We start from the raw sequence: 27,672 nt of genomic DNA, 5'->3' as shown, positions 1-27,672 counted from the left end.
TTGGTCTTAATGGAGTATAGCCAATTATTTTACATCCCAATAATTATACTTTTTATTACGTTACTGTCTTCTGGTACGTATGTTAGCAGTAATGGCCAGTAATTATTCTCCCACAACTTGGCGTCCTCATATCGTAGGTTTGGAGCACATAAAGATTACCTCACGCTAAGTACGAGATGAATTATGAACACAATTTAGCACATGAAAACGGTCGGTGCTTCCTCGGATTGTACACGTTTGTACTAAGTTAGAAATATATCTTTTATCCATTACCCAAGTCCAATCGTTTAGGTGGAGTTCAGTACCTATTTTTATAACATTGTTAGGCGGACGGGCAAATGGAACACCTGGTAGTAATTGGCCACAAATGCCTTTAAACATTGGCCCCATGAGATATGTTAACCATATCCTACATCACCAATGTGCCGTTAACCTTGGTAAGATGTTACGTCCCTATTGGCTGTAGTTACACTGACCCACTCACTCTCTAGACTGGAACACAATAATACTAAGTATTACTGATTGATTTTAGAATTTATGATGAGACAATCACACACAGAAGACGTATCTGTAAAAAGATAGTCACTTTTGCATATTACTTTCTGAGATTAAACGCTGTTCTGATGCGAACTTCGAGTCTGTTCTTAAAGAATAGCATTACTGAAGATCATAACTAACATATAAGGCCTCTACGTCCCGATATATTTACCCTTGAATACTCACCATAGCGATGTGTTAAAAGCGATGGCCTGAAACAAGAGGAAAATAAAATTAGCATTGGAATTAGTGGCTCAGACATCCACACGCCATACAACATTTACAACATTTCACGCGGTCAATAGATCTTAATGCTCAATGATATTGGGATAAGTTGTTGACCGTGACTTTTCCTGTGTAAAATAAACAATTCGTTAGCAAAGTTGCCTTTTGTAAAATTAAATTTAACTATTGGTCAATATAAGAACTAACGATAAGTACAATGGCACGAAAAATAAGGTTTACGGTATATCAGTAATATATGGGTATTCCTTATATACATATATTTTTATAATGTATATAATATTCTATTTACTTATAATAAAGTTTGCAGTTATCATGAAAGTAAATAATTTTTTTTTAAAATTAATTATTTCTTTTATCATTGACTAGCGACACGCCCCGGCTTCGTATCGGTTACAATTTATTTACTAAAAAAATCAAAAGTTCGCTTAGCAGAAAATAATAAATATGTACATTTATTTTATAACGTTTATTTATTAGAATTTATAAGTAGGTCATAAACGACAAATATGATTAATATCAAAATTGGTTTAACAATTTTAATCTATATTAAATGCTCTCAATAACTGAAATATTTAACAGAATAGGAATGATAAAATATGGAGAAATTTGCTTCCAAAATAACCTACAATTTTTACTAATATGTAATAGATAACAATTAAAATAATTAAATATGTTAAATAAACATAATCAGTGGAAGACAGACAGCTGCTATCGCCTACTATTTAAAGTCTACAATTTTCTACGACATTGTTTTGACGTATCTTCTAAGGTTTGGCCAGCCTTAACCATGTAGGCATATAAAAACAATTCTGCACGATACACCGTCATAGTTCAGTAATTTTCTGGAAAATATTGACAAGTTACATTTACAAATAATCCTCGTTTACTACTGTTTCTATTATTAATAACCGCATCAAAATCCTTTTGAGTGGTCGAGAAGAAGTTAACGAAGAAAAATAAATCGACTATGTTTTGAGCCGAGATGGCCCAGTGGTTAGAACGCGTGCATCTTAACCGATGATTTCGGGTTCAAACCCAGGCAGGCACCACTGAATTTTCATGTGCTTAATTTGTGTTTATAATTCATCTCGTGTCAGGCGGTGAAGGGAAACATCGTGAGGAAACCTGCATGTGTCTAATTTCAACGAAATTCTGCCACATGTGTATTTCACCAACCCGCATTGGAGCAGCGTGGTGGAATATGCTCCATACCCTCTCCTCAACGGCAGAGGAGGCCTTAGCCCAGCAGTGGGAAATTTACAGGCTGATTATGTTATGTTATGTTTATAATAATTAAACAAATTGGGCTGGAATAATAAAGAATTTTTTGCGTGATGGTAGTAACTTTTGCACGTCTGGGATGTACCATGAATCATAATATATTATACCGCTAAACGGCACTAATTACTATTGCTGTGTTCTAGTTTGAATGGTGATGGTAACAAACCGTTTTTAGTTCCCATGGATGATGGCGCATTGACCATGTAAGGTATTATTAATATCGGTAGTGATCACATACCATGAGATGACCCATTTGCTCGTCAGCCTAACTACCTTAAAAGAAAAAAAATTGAAGTGAGATGACCCTCTAATTGTACCCTTAATATACTAAAATAGTTACCCTCTGACCTACTATATAAGTCTTTTGATTAACTTCATCTGACCTATGATGCAGGCTTATCTCCTATGAAACCGTTATCTCAATTTTATATAAAGTCCTTGTTGACAGATTAAAGACCAACTTTTAATATCTTGGCATCAGGACTCATACCATATATATGTACTGATATATATATATATACATATATAAATTCTAAATAAATTATCCACGTCCCATAAGTTTATTTTATAAAACAAATAGTATATTTAGTGTCCAGTTAATGTTAGCCGCTAGTGTGGAAAAATAGGTAACTGACAATTTTAAATTAATAATCTTCTAAGGGTGGTTTTTATGTAATGTATGCTGATAAGATATTTGGTTTTAATAGGACTTTTATAATGTTAAAAAACCAAGGAATCACTCTCCATGTGAAGATTAATTTAGGTAAAAAAAGGCTTCGTAAAAAAATGTTTAACGATTAGGCTAAGTATTTACCGCTAAATGAGACAGTACTACCATTTATCAGTAAGTAAGTACTACTACGTATTTGTAATGATTTCTCTTCTGAGCTAAAACCTCCTTCTTTCGAGAAGGTTTTGGAGATAATTTCAGCACGCTGTTACATTGCTGCCGCGGTTTATTCAGATGTTTTTCTTCACCAACGAGTACGAGACGATAAACACAAATTATGCATAATATTCAGTGCTGCTTGTGTAGGTTTTAAATTGCATCCATCGCTTTAGATTCACATGTTCGAACCACTGGGCCACTAATTTACTATTATATAAAAATACTAAGTCAAAATATGTCAGTGTAGTACACAGATACGGAACTCCCTGTTTAATATTTTTGTAGTAGAATATTGTTTAGTAGTTCGTTGAAATGTACTAAACAAAAATATCCATATACCAGATTATTCTGAAACACCAGACATAGGTATTTGTGAATCAATTAATGATTTACAAATAGCTTAACCAATTGTTGATTTAATTGATATTACAACGAATTCATGTGTAAGTACACACGTACCTAGTACGTAGCGATAAATATTTGCACAATATTAAGTACAGGAATTTTCAATTTGAACTATACGACTTAATTTTATAAGTAAAATACATTTATATGATTTTAATATTTACCCTATATTGCAATACAATAGCAAGATACAGTTATTATATTATGTGACTCTGACTCCTAAACTAGATTTACTAGTATCAGGATTCAGTCAGAACGAACAGTACGTATCAACTGTTAGTTATGATGCTTAAGTTTTTTTTTAAAATTATTAATAACTATATGAAGATTATTATGTTATTAATGAAGTCAAGCCGAACTATGCCGCATTATGTCCATATATTGTAATATGTTGTATGTAACTAATAAATTACAAAATTGGCATATTTATATAAGTTATATTTTCTCAGCTATCCCTAGTCTTATTTAAAATATTTGTTTTTATAAATAAATTTGATAGACCAAACCAATACTTATTTTTTTATATGAAATTTTATTAATGTAGCTATATTTAATTATGATTTTATGCGATACTAAGGTAAAGTCAGTCAAATTACAAAAATGCATGCATGTATGAATGCATATGTAGACTGACATCTTACTAATACAAGTAGTGATTAAAAAGGACGACATATCGAAACTATCCCACAGCCTTTACGTTGCGTGTGGAAATCAGCCATCGCTGTGATTTTAGTAGGTAGGAATTCCATATAATCCCCTCCCCCGGGCCTCAGGTATCTTTCAGAAGGTTTCCTCTGCGTGAAGATAAAAGAAAAGATAGATGGAGACTAGCTAACACATAGGGTTATCAACGACTCTATTCGCGCAGACTTAAACTTGAATTACCTACAAAACGCGGTTACACCCAAATTGACACATTCAAGATTATACGCAAATTAAAATGGTTGAAAAAAAATGTTTAACCTTTATCTCATCATCATAATTCCATTCCGAGTAACTACGCACTCGAAACAACTTTCATTCAATAGAGTTACGCATGTTTTCATTCAATCAGCCGGTCCCAGGTGTTTTTCTTCAAAACTGTAGTACTTATCGCCTGAATGGCTTTGAACCACTCCACTAAATCAATTAGGAAATGTCGAATATTGTGTTTATAAGGTTAAGTTGTTATAAAAATTTTAATAAAAAAAAATACTTAGGAAGGAAGACAAATACAATTAAAAAATAATCAAAAATGGATAATTTGATCGAATATTTGAATATTTAAAAACTTTTTGGTACTCCGACTATCGGGCAAAGGCCTATTCTCTTCTTAAAGCGAGTTATTGCAATCTTTTAAAATATATTTTTTAATATTTCTAATATTCTTTATAATTATCAATTTCAATCGTTTTTATGTTAATTCATTATTAAGATATAACCAATAAAGGCCTTATCAAAGGCTTTCCTCTAAGGAATATACAGGGTTAATGGTAATTCGACGTATTCCCGTTAGGAGGTGATAGGGGTGACTATTTGCGATAATTTTAACCCCCATATGCATGATGCAAAAGTGAACCATTTTTGAGTTATCGCGTTTTTTAGATTTTTTCAAAATAAGTCAAAAATGCAACTTCAAAAATTAAAAAAAAAAAAGTATCAATTAAAATCTATTTTTTTCTTTTGATTTATAAAAACGAATAAACATTGGTTATTTATCAATATGAAAGCAATAATTATCGATCCAAATTTAAAAATGCTAGACGGAAAACGATATTAGTTCAATATTTTTTGATTTTTTTTCCACAAAAATGCCTTAAAAACAAAAAAAATCGTTATGAAACTTGTCCTGCAGATTATTTTAAAAACATAACCTATTTCTTAGCTTTCTAAAAATGTGTAACAACTAGGAACTTATTTAAAAAACAACCGAAATAAAATGTCCACAAAGGACGCTGATTGAAATTCGTATTCGAACATGAGCGAATTCGGACTAAAGTTGAGTTTTTAAAATTCCCAGAAAATTAATTAAATGTGCTTGAATATAACATATAGACTGTTTTAGATATATCTTAATGTAGAATTTATGAGAGTAGTCCGTTTTGGTTTATTATAGAATTCCATTATTGGAAAGAATGTCGGTGTGATGTAAAATATTTTAAGAGATGAACAAGAAAAGTTTATCATCTATCAAGGCATGTCCGGCGTGTCCCATCAATAAGATTTTCTACGAATATGTTTGTTGACAAACTGTTGTAATGCAAAGAATATGTTTTATATTGAGATAAATTTGTTCACATGAAGCTGTTAGGTTTTCTTCTATTTTAATGACATGGAATCATTAACACACACCTTTCGATAATAACTGTTATACTGAGATATTTAACTGTTTCTTAAGAAGTTCTAACCAATATATAATATACTCTGTGAAATGATCCTTAATAGATATTTTACGCAATCGTTAAACGTCTCTGAGTTTGAAAGTAACCTTATAATTATCATCCAAATTTTCAATTGAATCTTAGCAGGTTCTCCAAATTCGTATATAACTTCACACATATGTTTATTAAAGATAAAAATAACATAACAATCGTATCATCTTATACGAAATGCAACTTAAAAATAAAATTGAAATGACTAGTTCGAAAACCGCATACATTTTAATAACAGATGGGTTCTTTATCAGATAAGTTTTCCTCAAATTCGACCTTGAAACTTCACTCACATCGCAATAGTATACAATGCAGTCCTATTATAAAAGAGATCCCATAAGATCCTGAATGGGTCCATTTGAGTCTAATGAATATGAAACAAGACGAAGATATTGCGACCCACGGTGCACAGCTAGCACTGTTTGCAATTCAACAGGTGGCATTTTGGAGCGATAGCAAAAAAGTGTTTAAACAAAATATTTATATATTTTTTCATATAAACAGTACAGGTAAACGATATAAAGCTTATAATGTAATAAAAATGTATAAAATTTAAGTGAAATGAACAACCAGACCAAGTTTTATGTTTAGTTTAGATTCTTATATTTTGCATGCAACACATACATTTTGTAAAATGGACATACTTTTTCCTGTAATTGTTTTTAAATAAAAAAAGCAAGACTTTTTATTTATTATATTTCAGAAAGTTAGGCGAGATATTCACCCAGTAGCAAAATTTAAAATAATAGTTATTAGTTGGTCAATTTAAAGTTTGATTTAGATAAAAATACATTCATGCCCGAGCCTCAGAAATTACGTACCGTCTGAACTCTTTTGGTCTTGTTTGTTAGGGATTTGCAATTGGATTATAAGAGTGAGGGAATAGGGAGATAATTGTGTTTGAGCACACACATGTCCTGTATAGTATGCCCTGCTCAAGAGAGAATTGCAGCCGTGGCAGAAATCGGTCGTTAATACACCTTGTAACCATCATTTTATCACCGATTTTCTGATCTTCAAATTAAATGCGAAAGTAAGTATGTTTATTTGTTTGTTATGTAAAAGGTTAACGTTATAGTATCCATTGAAAATAAAATTTTCAATGGATACTATAACGTTAACGATTTAAAAAAAAAAACTCCCGCATTTGATGAATTATAAAAAAAACCGTGCGAGTTTGTCTCGTGCACTCAGGGTTCCGTACCACCACTCAATACTGAAATATTTGTCGGCTTTCGATTCTTTTGCCTATACTTACGCTACATACAAGATATTGCTTATTTCAAAATTTCATGAAACTAGGTCAACGGGAAGTACCCTATCGGTTTTGTTTCCCTTTGCGAATGTATGGGAAATACGACACAAGTGGTCTTATCTTTTTAACTTGGTGGTAGGGCTTTGTGCAAGCCCGTCTGGGTAGGTACCACCCACTCATCAGATATTCTACCGCCAAATAACAGTACACTGTATTGTTGTGTTTCGGTTAGAAGGGTGAGTGAGCCAGTGTAATCACAGGCACAAGGGACATAACATCTTAGTTCCCAAGATTGGTGGCGCATAGGTGATGTAAGAAATGGTTAATATTTCTTACAGCGCCTTTGTCTATGGGCGGTGGTGACCACTTACCATCAGGTGGCCCATAAGCTCGTCCGCCAACCATTGCCATAAAAAAAAAACTCGTAGGATTAGAGGTTCGATTTTTTCACAGTTCCAAACGACAGTTGAACTCAATATACTGGGTATTCATTTCAATATTATATATCTAAACATTCCTGAGAAAAGGGATTTTGACGGACTGAATACTTACAGACGGACAACGATGATGATCTTATTTGCTTTCGGAATACAGAACCCTAAAAATTATAAAGCAAGTGAAAAACTGGGAGAGGATATCCGGATTTGAATTGACCACTTAACCATGGGACAAAATCGGTTTGTAACATAAAAAGTAATAAAACCTAAATGTATATAAAAAAATTTAACAAGAAAACAAATTGAAAATCTATTTCTACAATTCGAAACCTTACTCATTGTTGATTACGAAAACTTTCGAAATTTTCACGATTCTTTGCACATCGATCGTAACGAGTTGAAAAGTTTTAAAACTCTAAAGCAAACATATAATTATTATAAGCAACTAATTTTGTACATTATATGCCTCTGTTCAATTTTCGTGCTGACTGACTTTCGTGCAACTAAATTGAAATATATTATATCTTACGTTGATATTACTTTGAACCACCTGATGATAGTGGTCACCCCTGCCCAAAGACATTGGGGCCGTAAGTAATTTTAACTTTTTTACATCACCAATTCGCAAACGACGCAACTAAGATGTTATGTCCATTGTGCCTGTAGTTACACTCAAACTTCAACCCGAAATCCAACATTACTGCTTGGCGGTAGAATATCTGACGAGAGGGTGGTATAGTACCACACAATTTAAATGTAGAATGGAAATAAAAAAAAAACAATTAATCGTCAATTCGGCCAACGTATTTGGTTATATGACATTACAAATTATTACGTTTGCATAAAGATCATTTTCGCATAACAAACAGATAAAAAGTGTTGATTCTTAAGACGCACTTAATTCGGATGTGATCAGTTTTACGAATTTTGCCGATGCTACATCTAAGTTGTGTCGTACTATAACTGCCCAGACGGGCTAACACATGGCTCTACCATCAGGTAAATCCAAAGAAAAATAAATAACGTTTCTATGTATAAGTTAGTAGATCTGGTTGAGAGTAAAGTAAGTATATACATATATATGTATGTATGTATGTATGTAATTTAAAATAAAATGTTACAAACATTCAAAACCAGATTATATAAATATAATACAAGAAATAAGTACAAACTAGCGTTACATGTGATTAGAGCAAAATATTGAATTAAAACAATTGAATTTGAGAGAACACATCCATAGAATAGTTCACTAAAAATTTAATTAGCGCTACTTGATTTTAATCTTAAAAAGCATTTAGAAGCTGTTGTATGTTTTCTTTATGTTCCTCGGTTGAGGTTTTTAATCAATATATATCTCATTACAAGTGCACTATCTTATGTAATTAGTCAATAAATGATCTTTAACCTCAATCAAGAAGAATGGCAATACAATGCAGAACAACTATCATATAATATCAATTTCTATGGTAACAGCAGCGCTGGACTTACACCAGGGGCTAATGTCCAGGGCGGTATATTTTCAGGGGTGGAAAAATTAGCAAGATTATAAAAAAATCTTTGCGTGGTCAAATCTTCCAATAATAAAAATATAAAATAAATTTCTGTTATTAAAGAGTGATTTTATTTATTTAATAATTGTGTATCGAAACTTTACCAATTTATGCAAAATGGCGATAGTGGGGCGATTTTTTTATACAGTGCCCAGGGGGGGACGCTCTTGTTGAATGCCACGCTGGTTACAGGCATGACAAACAGACCAATTTTATCCATCAGATATAATTACAGGCACATGTTTATATCCTGCAGATGATCCAAAACCATGTGTTAAAGAATTGTCACTGAAGGCGTGTCTTGTATTTCATGCAGATTTTCTATTTTAAATATGAAAAAAAATATACACAAAATCAACTCTGATCAAAAAACTCGCTTCGCTAAGTCTAAATAATATGTAATCATTTTAAAATTGCTGAATTAATGACTAATAAAGGGATATATTCCATGTACCAAGTCTCATTCATATCCGTTCAGCAATACACATGAACTTACTTGTAGGTAGGACTTTGAGCAAGCCTGGTTAGGTATAACCACACTATCACCTTAGATATGGTACCGCCAAGCAAAAATACTTAGTATTGTGTTCCGATTTAAATTATAGTTCCAAATCAGTGTAATTGCAAGTACTTGGAACATAACTTGTTAGGTCCCAATGTTGGTGGGATAGCGAAGTAAGGAATGGTTAATAATTCTAGGAATTAATCTATGGTCGGTGATGACCACTTGCTATTAGGCGGCATTCGCCAGTTCACCTAACTAATAAATTAATTATAAAAAAAAATGATTTATATCAGTGCAGATGTAAATAACTAATTAAGTATCATCGTTGATAAAATTACAAAAAAATTAAGCGCAAATACTTTCATACCTGTAACCGAAATAATACAATTTTCATTGCTCTCGTATTTTCTTAAAATGTTTGAAAATTTCGTTACAAAAAAAAAAAAACATAAATTCCAACATTCAAAACGCAACAATAGCACTAAAATACCAGCCGTACATAGTGATAAACAAACAGATTTGATTGTCAAAACCACTAAATACGTCGTTTTAATAATAAACCGTTCGCACTGACGCTACACCGCGTCGATCTTCTTGTATATAAGCGCGGATGGCATCCCATGGAAATCATAACATTTCGCCTCGTCATCGAGTAAGCATTGGAAGTGTAACATTGGTATAATTGTAGTATTAAAGTTCATATGCCTTGGATTGTGATCTAGGAATGCTGTAGTTATTTACCAGGTAAGAATGATATTTATAAAATGACTGTTATTATAATCGTTAAATCATATTCCACCAAATATACATAAGTATTTATTTATTTAGGACAATGAACAATAGACAGTTTACAGACAATACTGCGCTATTTAATTATAGTTTTCTATCCTATTTAAAGGTAAAATTTGAATTTCTTGAGGATTCTTCCTTATTAAGAACTTCTCGGAACATTGTGCTCAAAATTCCTGTGCATAAAACAAAATTTTTCAATAACTCCTTCACCGTACAGGCAACAAAGTTATGGAATGCCCTTCCAGAAAACATTAAAAAAAATCAAAATCAATTTCTATATTTAAAAATCTGTAACAGCTTACAATCAAAATAATACTTTAAAAAGATAGTCGTTAAATGTTTTACTAATAAATTATTTTAAGTAATAAGTTTACAATTGTTTCAAACGAGTTACACATTATATATAAAAAAAATCAATTAATTTATAACTAGCTCTCTATTATTTATACAAATAAACATCTCCCATTTCGCCCCTTAAAGTTAAACTTTTGAAAAATCCCTTTCTAGTGATCGTCGCGAAAGTGAGTATGCTAAATTACAAGCCAATCGGCCCTATAGTTTGCGAGACATTTGCGATCATTCATTGGTATTTTGCTAATATAGATACATTTTATTAGATAGCACTCATCGATCTGAAATAATTAATAGATTATCGTTTAAGACAGAGCTTTAAACAATTAATTATATTTTTTTATTTATAAACATTACATAATAACCACATCGTGAATAGTTTTAATATTAAATACACAGGTAATTAATGTCTACAGATAAAAGCCCTAAATACTAAATTGTTTTTAAATTTAATAGAATATATTATAAGATCATTCTTATGAAAAAAAATAGCATAAATGTGATAACATTGTACATATATGCATACATAATGATCAATGTATTTTTTTTAATTGAGTTTTATTTACTAAGTCAAATTTTCAAGACAATAAATAAAAAAATATTATTTTAAATTTATCGTATATCTTTTATATCCATCGTATGTAATGTAATAATTATAATACAAAGTTTTTGGCCAAATTGTATTTATTTTAATCAATGCAGCTATTAATACACCTAGCTCCTTTAAATTATTTTTAATAAAAACAGTACATATTATTAAGATTAATAAAAACAGTGAATAATCCAAAATTCTTTACATTTAAATCAAATGTTACTGGTTCCGTTTCGTACGTTAAAAAAAAACTTTATATCTAAAAATGCCATGCAATATTCTTCCTTAAGATTTGTGACAATAGCTTAATCCCTAATTATTAGTTATCAATATGAGCAACATCTGGGAAGCCGGTAACATGTAACTATTGTACTCACGGACATCTATTGTTATCAGTAAGCAGCTTATATATTAGAAAACGATATATTATATAAATATTTTGTTTTCTTATATATCTTTGAATGCGTTAATACAGGCCAATATTTTTTTCGACGCATTCACAGCTTTGGCCGTGTATTTAGAGTATTAAACTACGACTAAATACACAAAGGTAGTTTTATTGTTATGGTAAATGCTATATTTTGCTATAGTAAAGTGCTATATTTAAGTAAAGCATAGTGCTTTCGCGACGTGGACGCTTATTAAAAAGGATTTTTGAAAATTTCAATTTAAGAGAGAGAAATTGGAATTTTGTATTTGTATTAATTTTACGAGATGGCAGAGATGGCCCAGTGGTTAGAACGCGTGCATCTTAACCGTTGATTTCGGGTTCAAACCCAGGCAGGCACCACTGAATTTTCATGTGCTTAATATGTGTTTATAATTCATCTCGTGCTCGACGGTGAAGGAAAACATCGTGAGGAAACCTGCATGTTTCTAATTTCAACGAAATTCTGCCACATGTGTATTCCACCAACTCGCATTGGAGCAGCATTGTGGAATATGCTCCAAACCTTCTCCTCAAAGGGAGAGGAGGCCTTAGCCCAGCAGTGGGAAATTTACAGGCTGCTAATGTAAAAATGCAACGTGAAATCTTATATCTCATAGTTGCTGCTATTCTTCTTTTCTCTAAAATAACTTTAAAATAATTTCAGTGCTTGCGATTAACAATAAATAAAATGCGTTAACTACCTTGTCAAGTACAATTTGAGTTTCCAAATTACTTAGTGCTTGACACAGGAAATAATGTGTACAAAATTGTACGTAGAAAGAGAACGAATAAAACACTCGTCGCCTAGCTGATTATCTTAGGTCTGCGACATTTCTAAATTTTCTAAATTTACAGAAAATTTTCTTACTATGTCTGTATTTTCTGTTGAATAGGAGTTTTCTATGAAAAAGTATCACTTTATTGTTGTTTTGTTAAATCAAACTGCCAATCATATTAAAAATTAAGTTTTTTAATTATTTGGATTACTATATACATATATTTCACAAACGACATGTTCTCAACATTTAGTTTTACTCTTGCCCCACTTAAAGGATTGAAGGAATTATTTGTAATTTAAATTATAACCAAATCAATTGAAGATAGTCATTATTAAAAATATGATAAAGTATTTAAAGCAATATTACAGATTATTGCAATCAGTTACTAAACATAGCTTGTGTCAAACATATTAAACACAAACTTTGCATTATTTCAACGAATCCAGACCAATACGGGGTAACGTGAAGTTGTGGTTTATAAGTTGATTTCCACTTTAGTTGTTAGTTTCTATTAGAACTTGATTACTTTATCTTTGTTATATATATGTACCTAATGCTACAGGCCACCATTGTACATAAAAGTATGAAAATGCAGAAGCTAATTACTAAAAGTCATAACAGAAAACGCGACTTAAATCTACCTTTTGATTGACAGATTTTTACTTAAGATGTTATAAAACAAATTAACTATGGCAAAATCAGAGTAAGATATGGAGAAGTATGGCCAATTGTTTTATGATCTTATTGTATTGAAATAAATAGTATACACAAATATTTAAACAAATGCCAGATTCAGAAAAAAACATCTCTATTGTGGAAATATGATGTCGAATATTCATCGGAAGGTTCGAGAGAAACAAGTTTGTTTACGTAATGTTTTTCGGACCCCATATTATTCTTGTGTACACACATAAATAATGTGGTATTCAGTGACATGAATCGTGAAAAAGCGGATTTTGTGTTTTGTGATGTTCTAAAAATACAATAAATAGTTGATCTTCAAACAAGCAATGGCTTAAATTTCTCGGTGTATTTCGAATGACGGATCTTCTAAAAATATAGAATCGAATTAAGGGAACGAATAACGAGGAGGATTTTAAAAAATGGAACTTGCAGATACACCTAAAATCTGCCAGAGTTCTCTTATCAATTCCACTGTAGAAGTTCATTATATAAACCTTTTTTATGTTATAGGTGGCAAACGAGCAGGAGGTTCACCTGATGGAAAATATAGTTCTGTTTATACATATTTAGTTAAAATATGTTAGATAAGTTTTATTATTCGTTACTGATGTAAAATTTATATATTTGGATAATAATAGAAGTCAAATTGGACGGAATTTTCAAAAGTAAATCTTTTACTATCAGTAAAAAAAATCGAACTATGTTTAAATTGAAATTTTTAAATAGATAAATTAACAATCAAATCAAATGTATTTCATTCAAGTAATTTTTCAATAAAGCATTTTTAGCCTTCATCGAGAATAAACGGCAAGAAACTTGTACAGTTGCTCTTTTATATAATCAGATTTAAGATTATTGTGAAATCAGTCATTTGTTGGAATCCGAGCCTAAATCCAGGTGTCTTTATATTTTTTTAATTAATAAATAAATGGTAAATTGATTTTATTTTCCGGTTCATATGCATTGCCCAAAAAAGTTCACTGTGCCGTATGCAAGCGGAAAGCAGGGGTTGCAAGTTTTTTTTTATTGCTTGTATTAGAAAGAAAGAAAGATATGTTTATTTATATTAGTAGTATGTATATTATACTATCATAAATATATTGTGAAGCAGTCGTTAATATATATTCATTTTTTTTATATTTAATATATAAAAATATTCTCCTAGTGGTAGAGCTTTATGCAGACCTGGATGAGAATCACCTCTGCTGCTGTTCAAATATTCAACTAGTAGTTAGCAATATCTTGTTATTGTTTTCCAGGGCGAGTCAGTAAAATTGCATAAAGGACATAGGTATATTGCATGAAACATCTTCTGTATAATCTTGCAGAGGTTTTATTTATGTTAGTTTAAAGTAAGGTGTTTTTTTGGCAATCTTAATTAATTTAATAATATAGTTTACATTTTTGAACATACATTACTAATAAATGCTGTGTGGCGGTTGAATAGTCACATAGTATTTTTCTTTCGAATGTTATATACATATAAATATTAGTTATAAATAAGTAAATAAATATTGGACAACATCACATACATTAGTCTGATCCCAATGTAAGTAGCTAAAGCACTTGTGTTATGGAAAATCAGAAGTAACGACGGTACCCATGTTAAATTATTATTAACCAGAGAAAGAGAGAATTCCACACAAAATACAACGTTTATATTTAATGTTATAAGAACATATTTATTCGGCATATCAAAAGCTTTAAAATCAATACAAATTAAATTTCATACCAAGCGTCTATTGATTTAAGACATTGATATATCTATTACGTTAAGTTAGATATGTTAGTTAACAGGCGGCGTAATATTATCCTTTACATATAACGATAATTAAATATATATATATATATATAAACAAAAAAATTTACGGAAATAGTTTTAAAAAGAGGTTTCATTCCTTTTATAAAAGTTATATAAATTACCTACGGAAGTTAATTGGTATTTATAACGCATTAGTTACTCCAGCAATGCTTTCTTAATTTTATTTGTAAACAATTTCCGATGTCCGCGCGCCGCCGATGATAATGTTTTTCTAGAAACATTCACAAATGTCAACAATATTGTATAATGTTTTAATTAAATGCGATTAATGATATAAGAACGCACACGAGACAAACAGTGACGTAGCTATGCCAATGCAAACAATAGGAGGAATTAGCGAGACATAACATAACATAATCAGCCTGTAAATTTCCCACTGCTGGGCTAAGGCCTCCTCTCCCATTGAGGATAAGGTATGGAGCATATTCCACCACGCTGCTCCAATGCGGGTTGGAGGAATACACATGTGGCAGAATTTCGTTGAAATTAGACACATGCAGGTTTCCTCACGATGTTTTCCTTCACCGTCAGCACGAGATGAATTATAAACAAATTAAGCACATGTAAATTCAGTGGTGCCTGCCTGGGTTTGAACCCGAAATCATCGGTTAAGATGCACGCGTTCTAACCACTGGGCCATCTCGGCGAGACAGAAACAATTCTATTATTTCAAAACCTAATTTTGAAGTCCCTCATCGATTCTCGTTTGTCTCGCAAAAAAAAGTTTATATAATAATCCGCTCACATGATTTAAATATATTACTAGTGGGTTGGCCGCAAAACTTGCGTTTATTCAACAGATCTTTAGGAATTTCGAAACCTATGACAGGTTTTGTTTTGATTTAATTTCATTGTACACGGACGTCTGTTCGCACGTTTTACATTTGTTTTTTTTACAGCCATAGCGCCGCTCCCTAGCCGGCCAGTATCTTTTTTCCGCTCTCTAAAATTAATGATTGTTATTTGTTAAATTGTAACAATTTAGTAAATTATAATCAAAAATCCTTGTTAATTTTCTGCACGTCTACGACTGGATGTCTTCAAAATAAGACCTAACCGATCTTCTACGTGCAGTTATCGTCCCATAATCACTGGGACAAAAATCGGCTTACGCTATTAATATATAAGATTTTTACGAAGACAACAATATTCTGACACACAAAGGGCGGTTACTTATATATTTTGCATTGGGATCCGAAATAGCTAGTTAGGTCACTAAGAACAAATAATGACATGAATTATAATAATATAAAACAAAACTACACCTAATATCAGCAGTCCATAATAATATCCTACTTACTGTTGTAACTGTTATTGATGATGTTGAGTTTTTCCAATTCCAATACGATATATTAGCCAAGAAAAAGTTGGAGTTTACGTTAACACGTCGGATTTAAAATTCCTCTAAAACACCCTTGTAGCCGTCCCATACAAGTTGCGGTTTAGGGTCATAGATTTAACCACAACATTCAATTCGTGTTCAATCGAAACATTACTTGGATTACATCGAGTTTTTAAGATTTTACTTCGACCTTACACTGCATCTACATCAGGGTCTAAGACTTGGACGGAAAATTAAGGGGCCGCTAAATTATTATCGTTTCACTACAATTATCTAAGAATTATTGAAATATATTAAAACTTTTCTATAAATGTCGTGTGCGACTTTTACGACACCAGTGTATTCGTTTTGAAGTTTTGTTAATTCTGGACTATAAATTTAATATATTAGGCATATTTTCAGGTTATCGAACTCCGATCGGGTAAGATTAATCAACAACATACATATACCAAATGACAATTATTTCTCTATTATTAGAAAAGCCTTTAAATGTACTGAACTCCTTAATTCGCAAATATTAATTTTTTCAATTCCCCAATTTTTTTTTATTCAAGGTATTTGTGATATATTGAATAAAAGTTAAAAGCAAATCTAAGGTATAGTAACTTTACTGTTACAAACTTGTAAAACGATGGTTTAGAATTTTTATTTCATTAAAAAAAAAGAGTCTTGTAAACGGCTGTATCGTCTGTGCCTTTTTTAATTTAATTTTTTTACTGTACGTACCTGGTAAGTAAGGCGTCTATATACCTATTTTTTGATGATTGCCATTAAACTATATTAATTGAGACTTATGTTATTCAAATTATGTCGTCGCGATTTTAACATTATACTTATCAAAATTTAAACTTTAGGTGTAAAACACAAGGGAATAACTCAAACCATTAAAAATGTCCGGCATTAGTATTTTCAATATTTGTTAGGGGAGAGAGACATCGCACAGACCCTTCAAAGGGATACAGAAAAAATATTGTTTTATCGAAAGAAATTGTTAAGCGATTGCTCGTTTAACGGCTGGCTATAAATAATTTAATAAGATTTATTTTTACAGAAACATTTTTATTGTTTACGTTTTCGTTATAAGAATCGATTTGATGTAGTGGTTGGAACACGTAAATCATAGCTAAGATCCCGGGTTCGAGTCTCGGCACTAAGTTTTCCTGCCTCTGTCCATTAAAAATATCATATGGTCTTATAAGCATAACGATAGAGGTTTAAATTACTTATGATTTCAAAATACAAGAATTCCTTACACAGCTCCATTTTCCAACCACCTTTAATCTGTGAGATAAATTAATTTATCGTACGTGAACTATTGAACTTAATCTTGTATTTAATTACCACTAATAAAACAGCGGTGCCTACCCCGACTATGAACCCGCAATCTTTACATAAGATACACAGACTCTGCACCATTTAGATATTTTTTAGATTTCTTTAATTTTATTTTGAATAATTGGAAATCTTAAACGGTCGAAAGGACTTATAAATATCGTTCGTTTCAATTGAAATCTTAGAAAGTATGCAAGAATCTTAATAAAGCTTTTGTTATACCAATACAACATTTCTCTTTCAATAAAAAAAAAAAATGTACAATGATTTATTACTTTGTGTTACCTAAATAACTTTTAAAATATTAAATTCATAATTATTCATTTGTTTTGAAAATGTTATTTTTATTATTATGGTGTTAGGAATTAATTAAAACACACTATTTATCAAGATATATAAGCTTATATATGACATTAATATGTTTATAAAATTTTATTCCGAATATTTAAAAACAATAATTTAAATCCATACCATTAAATAATCGATTATTTTAAATACCATTACAAGCAAGCTGTTAATTCGAACACACAAGCTTTCAGTTGAAGGTACATAATATAAACAAAACGATATCAAATTAAAATCTAGTCTAATTTAATTGACTTTAAAATCTGTCATAAAATAATATGTTTAAGTGAGGATCGTAGAAGCGACGGGCAATTTTATTTTTACTCAAAGTTAGATTAATTATATAACGCTAACGACTAACAAGTTTATAAAGTTGGAAAATATCACAGAAATTTTCTTTTGATAAGAAATCCTTTTTTAACACATAGCTGCTTTAGCATTTAAGTATTTATTTTTATAGGTATATTTTTAATTATGTTCAAAATTAAAAATTAATATGCTATTAGGCATAGGCGAGCGTGTATTAAACCACAGAGTATAGAAATAAGTATCTATGTATATTTATTTTATTCTATTACAGAAACACGATGACGACAGACGTTACCAGCACACTTTATTTTAATATCGTAATTCTAAGTAAATTATAATTGGCGCATCTTTTGTTTTATATGCAGGAACAGAACAAACGTTACTCATTACATAAAAAATCGGTTATAGTCTAATTTTGAAGATCTCCAGCCGTAGATGCGAAGAAAAATAAAGAGGATTCTTGATTGCAATTTATTAAATTGTTATGAATTAATTTTAGACAGCGGAAACATGTTACTGGCCACGTAAAGAGTGGCGCTATGGCTGTATATATATATAAAAACAAATGAAAATCGTGCGAACAGACGTTGCCAGTTTACAATGAAATTAAATAAAAAAAACCTGTCATAGGCTTCGAAATTTGTAAAAATCTGTTGAATAAACGAGAAGTTTCGCGTGCGACCCACTAGTTTAATGGTTAACTAGCTAAACGTCTTTTCACGGATACAATAAGGGTATGCAACTTTTAGATTGATGAACAAACATAAAAAGAAAAAATCTCGTATTTTCCAGCTAGGAAAGTTGAAATTCTCGGCTTTTCTATACGTAATATGCACGCATTATACATATAAAGTTTCCTCTTGAAACCGCATTAAAAGCCGTTGCGTACAGACGGCGGGAAGTGCTTTTCTTTTATACAACGTAGTCCTAGAATGTTATCCTAAAACGGTAAACCTTCTACAAACCTATTAAAACCTACTACAACTATAGTTGTTTAGTTTGTTTAGCCTACTAAGCATGATGTATTATTTCACTGTATTTATTTTTTATTTGGTGGTAGGGTTTTGTGCAAGTCCGCCTGGGTAGGTACCACTCATCAGATACTATACTCCCAAACAGTACTTAGTATTGGTGTTAGGAAGTAGAGGGTGAATGAGCAGATGTAACTATAGGCACAAGGAACATAACATCTTAGTTTCCAAGGTTGGTGGCGCATTGGTGATATAAGGAATGATTAATACATCTATTGCTATTGTCTATGAGCGGTGACCACTTACCACCAAGTGGCCTATTCGCTCGTCCGCCTATCTATGTCTATACTCCGCGAATATATTAAATCACTGCGCAAGGCATATAAAAGTAAAATGAAAGTTGTTCTACTATAGCGAAAGGATTTAAATAAATCATTATATAAATGTTAAGAATAAACAATAGACTTGCCATAACTTTGGCACGAGTTTTGTTGATTCTGTTGAGTAAAACCTTTTTATTAATTTCAATACATTTTAGAGATCAACTTTAATCTGCATGTAAGGTAGATGTAAAATCATGTCTTCGCGTCAGCAGTAGGCTCACGTCAAATATGTACATACCTATAATAACATATGGAGTATTTACGTACATTTTATTAAGTTGGTTTCATATTATTAATGACTTTGATATATTATGTGTAGAGTATATAATGCAGTTACATAACAGTTCAGAACAGAATATCTACTAAAAAATCATTTTAAAATATTCGGGATAGCTATTTTGTAGTTATAATCATTTTATACTAATTTGTAAGATCAGTGCCGAATGCCGATATCATTTAAATATATATTTATAAATTTATAGTAGGTAGGTAATATATGTGATGTGCTAGACATGCTAGTTAAATCCAATAAAATTGATTTCCAATTACAACGAACTTATTTAAAATTTGTTATATTAATAAAACTCAGCAAAGTTATTATACATAATGGATATGTGCATCAACAGTATTTTTATCGTGGAAAATAAAAGAACCGCAATATGTAATAAAAATTGATATAAGTATGCTATACGTATGTTAACGCGAATATAGATAATAATAGAAAAAAAAATTCTCTGCTTTCAGAACCATGACGTTCTCCTGGATTTTTATTATCACGTTCTCATGGATCGGCACCGCCAGCCTCCAGTACATCAACCATGCAGACCCTGCCATTGAAACCCCATTGGAACCACTAGATTCGGCTGATACCTACCCACCGTTACCATACATCAATTACTTCAATATGCCCTCCCCCAGTAACCATTACGAATCTATTCAAAATGATAATCCTGTAGAACACAGTCAGTTTTTTGACCAAGGTCATGATTCTATAGACTCGCAGCGTAAGAGACGAACTGCTGAAGAAATGAAAGAAGTTACTGAAAAATATTGGGCGCCGAATTTAGTTGATAACGATAAAACATTCTTTTTGCGCAACGATGAGAGAGTGAGCCCAGTTATTGTTCCATCATTTGCTATTGGGTCTAGTGGACCTGAGGGAAATTCGACATATAAAAACGATCTGAATTCGATGGAAAAACGGAGTTTCAGTCCATGGGGAGGTAAGAGAGATAACGCCAATATTGCCGAGCATACGTGGACTTGGAAAAGGTCCATCGGTATCCGAGAACCAAGCATGCCCAAGCGGGTTAGATTCAGCCCATGGGGAGGAAAGCGGAGTGGGCAAATTATATATAAACCAGGAGCAAAAGGTTCAAAAATAATATTTTCTGCCTCTGTGCCAGAACTGACTCGGATAATATCCAATTACCTGCCAAGCGGTAATAGCTTGGATGTAGCTGGTTACCAGTTTATACCATCGTTGGACAAACGACACCCTATCAAGATCTTGGCTTTGAGCACTAAAATGGACGAACGAACACTTCGAGATGCCTTGCCCTTTAACACGTTTATGGAAACCATTCCGAGAATCTTTAAGCCTGGTCATCCATATTTGGATATTAATTTGAAAAAAGACGGAAAGAGGAAGGTGAAATTCAGTGCATGGGGCGGCAAGAGGTCTCCTCCCATCATCGGACCTATCTGGACACCCGTAGCACAAGACATCAAAGATTCCGCTTTGGATACGATAGTGTTAGTTCGAAACCAAGAAGATGACTCCTAGGTCTATAATAACTTCGATCAAGCTTATGGCACATGGTAACTGTGAAATTTTCTAATACTCAAATAAACCTGATGAAGCATTATAATTATGTTTATTTGTTTTTTGTAAGTGCCATAATATAATAGTCTGCTAAAATATTCAAGAAATAAAGGAGCCTTTGACAAAGAGGCTGGATTTGTCAAAGGTTATTATGGCATTATATCAATGTATTATATATATAAAAATATTAGTTAATTGTTGTTTTCGAATGTAATTGTTTAATATTATAATTAATTAAAGGCCAAATACATGCCTAATATTGTGTTATTTATTGTTCATTATTTAAATTTATTTACAAAAAAAAACTTTTTTTTTTTAATCTTACTTTATTATTTACTTAATAATGGACAAAGGATTTTTATAGATATAGCTAAAAAACTAAACAACTTAATTTTTAAATAATATTCTACTTTTAAGATTGTTTCAATGTTTTAAAAAAAAAAAGACACACTAGTTGGTCTTAACTAAAATGTTTGAGTTTAATTTATTTCAATAGGGTAAAAAAAAGCATGTTTATATAGTAAATTATATTTAGATTTATTACAAAATACAAGAATTTTATAAGATACATACACACACTTAAAAGAATATAACTGACTGACTGACTGAATATGACTGACTTTGCCAGCTCTATAGGTTTTCTATTAAAGTTCATCTATAATATACTGTAAGAAAATATTACTGAATGTAATTCTAGCATAAGAAATATATTTATCACTTCAGCAAATTTATAAAGAGTATTTATCTCTAAAATATTATTAAAGATACATATAAACAAAAAACTACTCATCATTCAAGTTATTCCAATTTCTTATCTTATATCAATATCAGTTTTATACTATTAAAGATCTAATTAAACTTAAACCGTTCTTAATATAATATGGTAACCTGACTCCGTCTCAACTGGCTTACTTAGCTGACCGACTTTTAATTTGAATGCTTCTTCAGCAAATGCTTGCTGCATTTGACTTCGACTAAACATGCCTAAATCTCCTCCCCGTTTAGCCGACGAGCAGTCTGAATATTTCGTTGCCATATCAGTGAATGATGCATCATTAGAAACAATCTGTTTGCGGTAACTTTTAAGTAAGTCTAGAGCCTCCACCTTCGTTCTTGTAATGTTTTCTTCGCGCCATGACGACGGTCGCCTGCTTTCGGCGTGTTTAACGAGAATGTGACTGCATCTTACATCGCCAGGGTCTGCAGGCGCATCAGGGCGCTCCCATTGGGATTTCTTTGTGTACATATTAAGAAAGTAAGTCATGCCGGTAGAACGACTGGTTCTCATCTCCCATCCTTCGGGTAATGGCGCGTCGTTGTCATTCGACATTCTGCAATAGTTCGGGAATGTTGATCCATTTGCACAAAACACAGACACAAATTCATGTTTTGAATAGAATATAAGACCGATAATGAAATATCTGATTTCATATATTAAAATTTTTGACAAGAAAACGAAATTTTAAATAGCTCCATTTACTTTCTACATTCCTTTGTCCATTATAATAGTTTTAAGGTTATAACAAACATGATATAAAATATAAATAGTAATTTTATACAGATTACTTATAAATGTTTATAATTTACACAATACAATATAAACACCAACTTACCTCGCGTCAGTGATCCGAATGACGGGATGTCTAATTCTTCAATAACTGATTAGCAGGTTATTAAAGTTATTTGCACTTGTAATTTTAATCGAATCTAGTTTGTAAGGAGGTTTCACAGTAATTCTTAGTAATTAGAGTTTAAAAACATTTACAATATGCAAGCAAATGAGTACCGGTATTGGTGACGGACGACGGCGTATGATACAGATAACAAATTAATATGATTATTTGGATAACAGGCTGTGATCGGATAGATAATTAATCACAAATTGAAAACAAATTCATTAAAATAGTACATAGCATTTTCTCTTTTAAAAATAAAAACATTAAAGATATATTAAATATGCCTTTATAAAATAGTATAGCGCCACCTGTTGTTAGCTCAGTACATCTTTTTAAGCTAATGTTATTTTAGCTGAGTTTTATAAAGTTTGAATACATAACCTACAAATATAGATGGCACTACCTATAAATGTTACTTAAATTTTCACCTCTTTATTAAAAATCGTAAGGATTATCAAAAAAATCAAAATATACTTTATTCAACTAGGCTTGTACAAGCACTTTTGAATCGTCATTTAACAAACTACTTTATTTACTAAGTGAAGCGCAAAGGAACTCGGTAGTTACTATTTTCATCATTTAAAAATACTAAGCTATGTTAGTTAAATACAATTAAACCTATATGTATATAATACATCCTGCGTGGAAGTCAACAAGTATTAGTTCCACGCTTTTTTATTATCTATATTATCTTGTATTGAAAAATATGCCTTCTTTACTAATGTATTTTTTACAAATGATTTGAATTTATGAAGCGAAGTTAAAAATATCTGCGGAATTTTATTATAGAAACGGATACCTTTCTAAAAAGCATTTCATGTAAAGCGCTTACAGAGGCTGACGCGTCCTGTACATTCTAGATTTCAACGAATGAGAAATGAAATGGCCTAGTTATTAGGAAACCTGAAACTCAACTGAAGATTTAGGTTTCAAACCATATCCTCCTAACGTCAAACACAAATCAATTTCCACCTTTCACATCTGATGGTTTTTTCTACTAGTAGATTTTTTTCTCTTCAATAACAGTTTACTTCTTGTTCTCTTAAAATACAGGTAATAGGTATATTATGTTTATTTGATAAAATTATTTCGCGTTTAATAGAAATTAATAAATTTTCTTCTTATAAATAAATGGCAATATTACTTACCTATGTTTTTTTTTTAAATCTTAAATATAGGAACCTGGTATTGAAGGTTGAATAATTTAGGAAATATTGTTTTTCTTATTGGAGGTGGAGATTTTAGAGTTTACTCAGCCCGGCAATGCTATTGTAGCGGTACTGGTCCCTAGCTTACTTGTTGTTACAATTCGTAGATATTTCTTGAGTAAAAGAACACTTGCTTGCTGGTCGGATCGGAATGATTTTATTTCGAAAATGTGTCGATGTAGTTTTAAATAGTTGCTTGTTTTAATACGTAAATTGTTAGATTTTTGTTATTTTTTGAAATATTGTAACTATATGTAAGTAACTAGATTTACGTTTTTTTACTTCAAATTTAAATTGGCCCAAACAGAAGTGTTAAAATCGGAAACAAAAAAATAATTTTCCAAATCGTTTAATTAATGACGGAGTTCAGAGGTAACAAATATAAAAAAATAAAATAAAAAAATACAATCGAATCGGTAAGCTCCTTTTTTAAAAAAGGTTAAAAGGTTCGGTTAAAAAGGAAAAAAATAATTCATACCTAACCGTTATTTTTTAAGATAAAAATAATAATATCAATTCATTGTTACGACTGCAACCCGTTGTGGCAAACGAGCCCTAGAGAGGATATCCCGGATCGCCGGCGCCCTCCAGCCAGATGTACCGAAAATCTGAAGGAAATGGCGGGAGTCGGGAATCAGAACCCGAGTAGATGCAGAAAGCGGAACTTGAAGCTATTACCATGTTTTACTGATGATGATACTAAGAACTTTTTAATATTTTTCAAACACAAAGTTGGCCAAAAATAACATCAAACTTAACAATCAACTCCAGATCAATCTCGAAACCTCTGCATTAATTTCTCCATATTTTGTAAGCGAAGCTGCAGATAACAAATGTGATCTATTATCGATAAAAATAAAATTGTAGATTGCATTTATACTTTTTAATGTGCTTTTTTGTCACATTATATTTATTTACTATGAAAATTCGTAAACAATAATATGCCTGTGTTAGAAATATATAATTGAGGAAGCATTAATAAAATTGTCTATGTTTAAATCTTATTGTCTTTGATTAGTCCCAATTATATTTGACAGTACGCCAGCAGGCTTTGTTCACTAACAAAACTTTGTCGAAAAACTCTGTAATAATAGTTAGTAAGTATATAGTGTAATTAGTGGTTAAGCAAGATAATAACTTAATAGCAAAACAACTTAAAATAAAAAATCTGTATTATAAAAAACGTAATAAAATAAACAATTGATTTTTTTTTATGTGACGATTTATAACTCAAATAAAGCAAATGTAAAAAAAAAAAACATTTATTTATTAATTAATGAACATTTAAATTTATTAACTGGCAAAGTTAAACAAATATTGCATAAATTTATTACAAAATAACATAATCAATATATCATAGGCCTTGCTTCAGGAAGAATTTACCAGTTTTCTGAGTAAGCCTTTAATTGGATACCTTTATTTATATTTAACATTCTTCATGAAAATTTTGTTTTCATGGGGTCATTACTGTTATTTGCCTAGAGCGCGTCACATATTTTTCGGTTGACGTTGCGTACAATGTATTAATAAATATTTGAACAAAATATTATCTCTTATCCAAAGCGATCATTGGTTATCGTATATACTTTGATATAATTGTCATCACTTGGTTTAAATATCACCAATTCTTTATTTACAAATCGCAATATTAGTCTTGTTTATTTTCCCATTGATTTAATGATCACCTTATAAGCTCACAGATTCCGAAGGCCTGGGTTCATTAACAAGTTATTCAGTTTTTCTGTCACGAAATTACCAGTAGCGGCCCGGAGGTCAGAACTTGGCAGTGTATCCCGTGCTCAAGAAAGCAGGGAAATCCATTGCTCCGCCTACTCTCTTTCCAAGGGAGGGCCAACCCTTCTGATTATGAGAGCCAGATAATAGAGAGTGCACTTGTGCTCTACAATATGTCTTGATTTGTTTGTTTTGTCATTAAGAAGCCAAAAATCTTTATTTGCCTGACTGCCTCGGTTTACCAACGTTATTGGGTTATTCTGTCAGTAACAGCTCGGAGTCTAAAGTTGGAAGTGTATACATTCGATGTCTCGGTTCGTGAATCTGTTGGCCCTGTATCTGAACTCTATCCGGTCGTGTCAGATTTGCCGTCCCATCGGATTATGAAAATAAGGGAGTGGAGAGTGTACCTGTGTTTGAAGATACACTTGTGTACTGTAATATGTCCTGCGTTGTTGGTTGGTCTTCCTTAAGATTGGCCGCCGTCGCCGTAATCGGTTCAGACGACATCATCACCAAGAGCCCAGAATATTCCAATACGATTGACATATAACTTTTACACCCTACTTATATAATCAAATGATCAACAGCAATATTACTTCAAACTTCATCAAAGTACTTCTCAAATAGTTTCTCGTTAGTGTAGGTACGCGTGGCGTCTATGTTATGCATTTTTTTTATCACGAAGATGAAAAAGTACACATAAAAATCAATTTGAAAAAAGATTATTTAGATTTAGATATTTTCATAGTTATATTTCCTACAATGTTACAAGGTAGGTACTTAGTGATTATTACCATTTACTAACAGGTGACCCATTACTATGACTGCGGTTAAAAAAAATTATAATTCTATTATCTATTATAATTTTTTTATGCGCTATACGATAATGTAAAGCAATTTACCTTTTCTATGAAAGAAGGATGTATTGGCTGAACATTATTCAAGCGGCTGGTTGAATTATGTCAATCAATAAAAAGGTTAGGCTTTTAATTAAATGTTCAATTAAGCATGGGAGATATACATTCAAATTATAAGTCATTTCAATAATCTGATCAAATTATTCATTTAACAAATCAATTTAATCCTGTTCTATATTACAAAATTCAATACGCAAAGTCGACGAACATTTAGTGTATTTACAGTTTAGCCAGTGTCCGCCACGATGCAAGTGTACGGAAGACTTTATATACAGAATAGTTTATAAGACCTCTTGAAAGAATCAGCTTTCATTTCAATCATGTTCAAATTATATTTCCTTTAAATTTGTACTTTTACGAGGAATCAACATGAACACTTTTAAATTAATATAACTTTAAATTTAATAGTTAGTTTTAATGTAGATATTAGATAATATCACAAGTAGATATAACATGATGTATTACAAGAATCAGTTAAGTAATCTGAATCTAAACTTTATGAATAAATAAATTTCTAAACGAGACTTCCTCCTAAGTACATATTTCATTATATGTAAGTATGTATAAATTTCTCAACTCTAAAATAAAAATTTCTGAAGCCATTTTGAATTTATTTATCATTAATGTTGATTTTCAGAAAAAGCAACAAGTATAACGCAAC

The 27,672-nt window shown here is 31.3% G+C and overlaps 2 protein-coding genes across 4 annotated transcripts in view; one reads left to right on the top strand and one right to left on the bottom strand.

Annotated features, from left to right (window-relative positions):
* LOC113401716 (putative peptidyl-prolyl cis-trans isomerase dodo) overlaps positions 1-23,317 on the bottom strand; it is a 28,528-nt gene extending 5,211 nt beyond the window's left edge. Inside the window, exons 1-2 of one of the 2 annotated variants that reach the window (XM_026641747.2) lie at positions 23,087-23,317; positions 724-749 (exon numbers count right to left, since the gene is read on the bottom strand). In XM_026641747.2, the coding sequence (XP_026497532.2) occupies positions 724-726 (3 nt within the window). In that variant the 5' untranslated portion in view covers positions 727-749; positions 23,087-23,317. Of the gene's footprint in view, positions 1-723; positions 750-22,069; positions 22,805-23,086 lie in introns of those variants that run through there. The other variant, XM_026641651.2, reaches the window with a different exon arrangement.
* Positions 10,148-21,730, top strand: LOC113401656 (uncharacterized). Of its 2 annotated transcripts, none has more exons than XM_026641650.2 (2): positions 10,148-10,260; positions 20,393-21,730. In XM_026641650.2, the coding sequence occupies exon 2, from the start codon at positions 20,397-20,399 to the stop codon at positions 21,432-21,434; it is 1,038 nt and encodes a 345-aa protein (XP_026497435.2). In that variant the 5' UTR covers positions 10,148-10,260; positions 20,393-20,396; the 3' UTR covers positions 21,435-21,730. The 2 variants fall into 2 exon arrangements, with proteins under 2 accessions (XP_026497435.2, XP_064074192.1); XM_064218122.1 differs by lacking the exon at positions 10,148-10,260 and adding an exon at positions 19,922-20,133.
* Positions 23,318-27,672: the final 4,355 nt, after the last annotated feature.

This window comes from Vanessa tameamea, chromosome 20 (assembly GCF_037043105.1).
Source record: "Vanessa tameamea isolate UH-Manoa-2023 chromosome 20, ilVanTame1 primary haplotype, whole genome shotgun sequence".
Lineage (NCBI taxonomy): Eukaryota > Metazoa > Arthropoda > Insecta > Lepidoptera > Nymphalidae > Vanessa > Vanessa tameamea.
Note: the sequence above shows the minus strand (reverse complement) of the source record. Positions and strands in the feature narration are given on the sequence as shown.

Bases quoted from the DNA above. Each gene is read 5' to 3' on its own strand.
- LOC113401656 (XM_026641650.2), top strand. From the start codon at position 20,397: ATGACGTTCTCCTGGATTTTTATTATCACGTTCTCATGGATCGGCACC.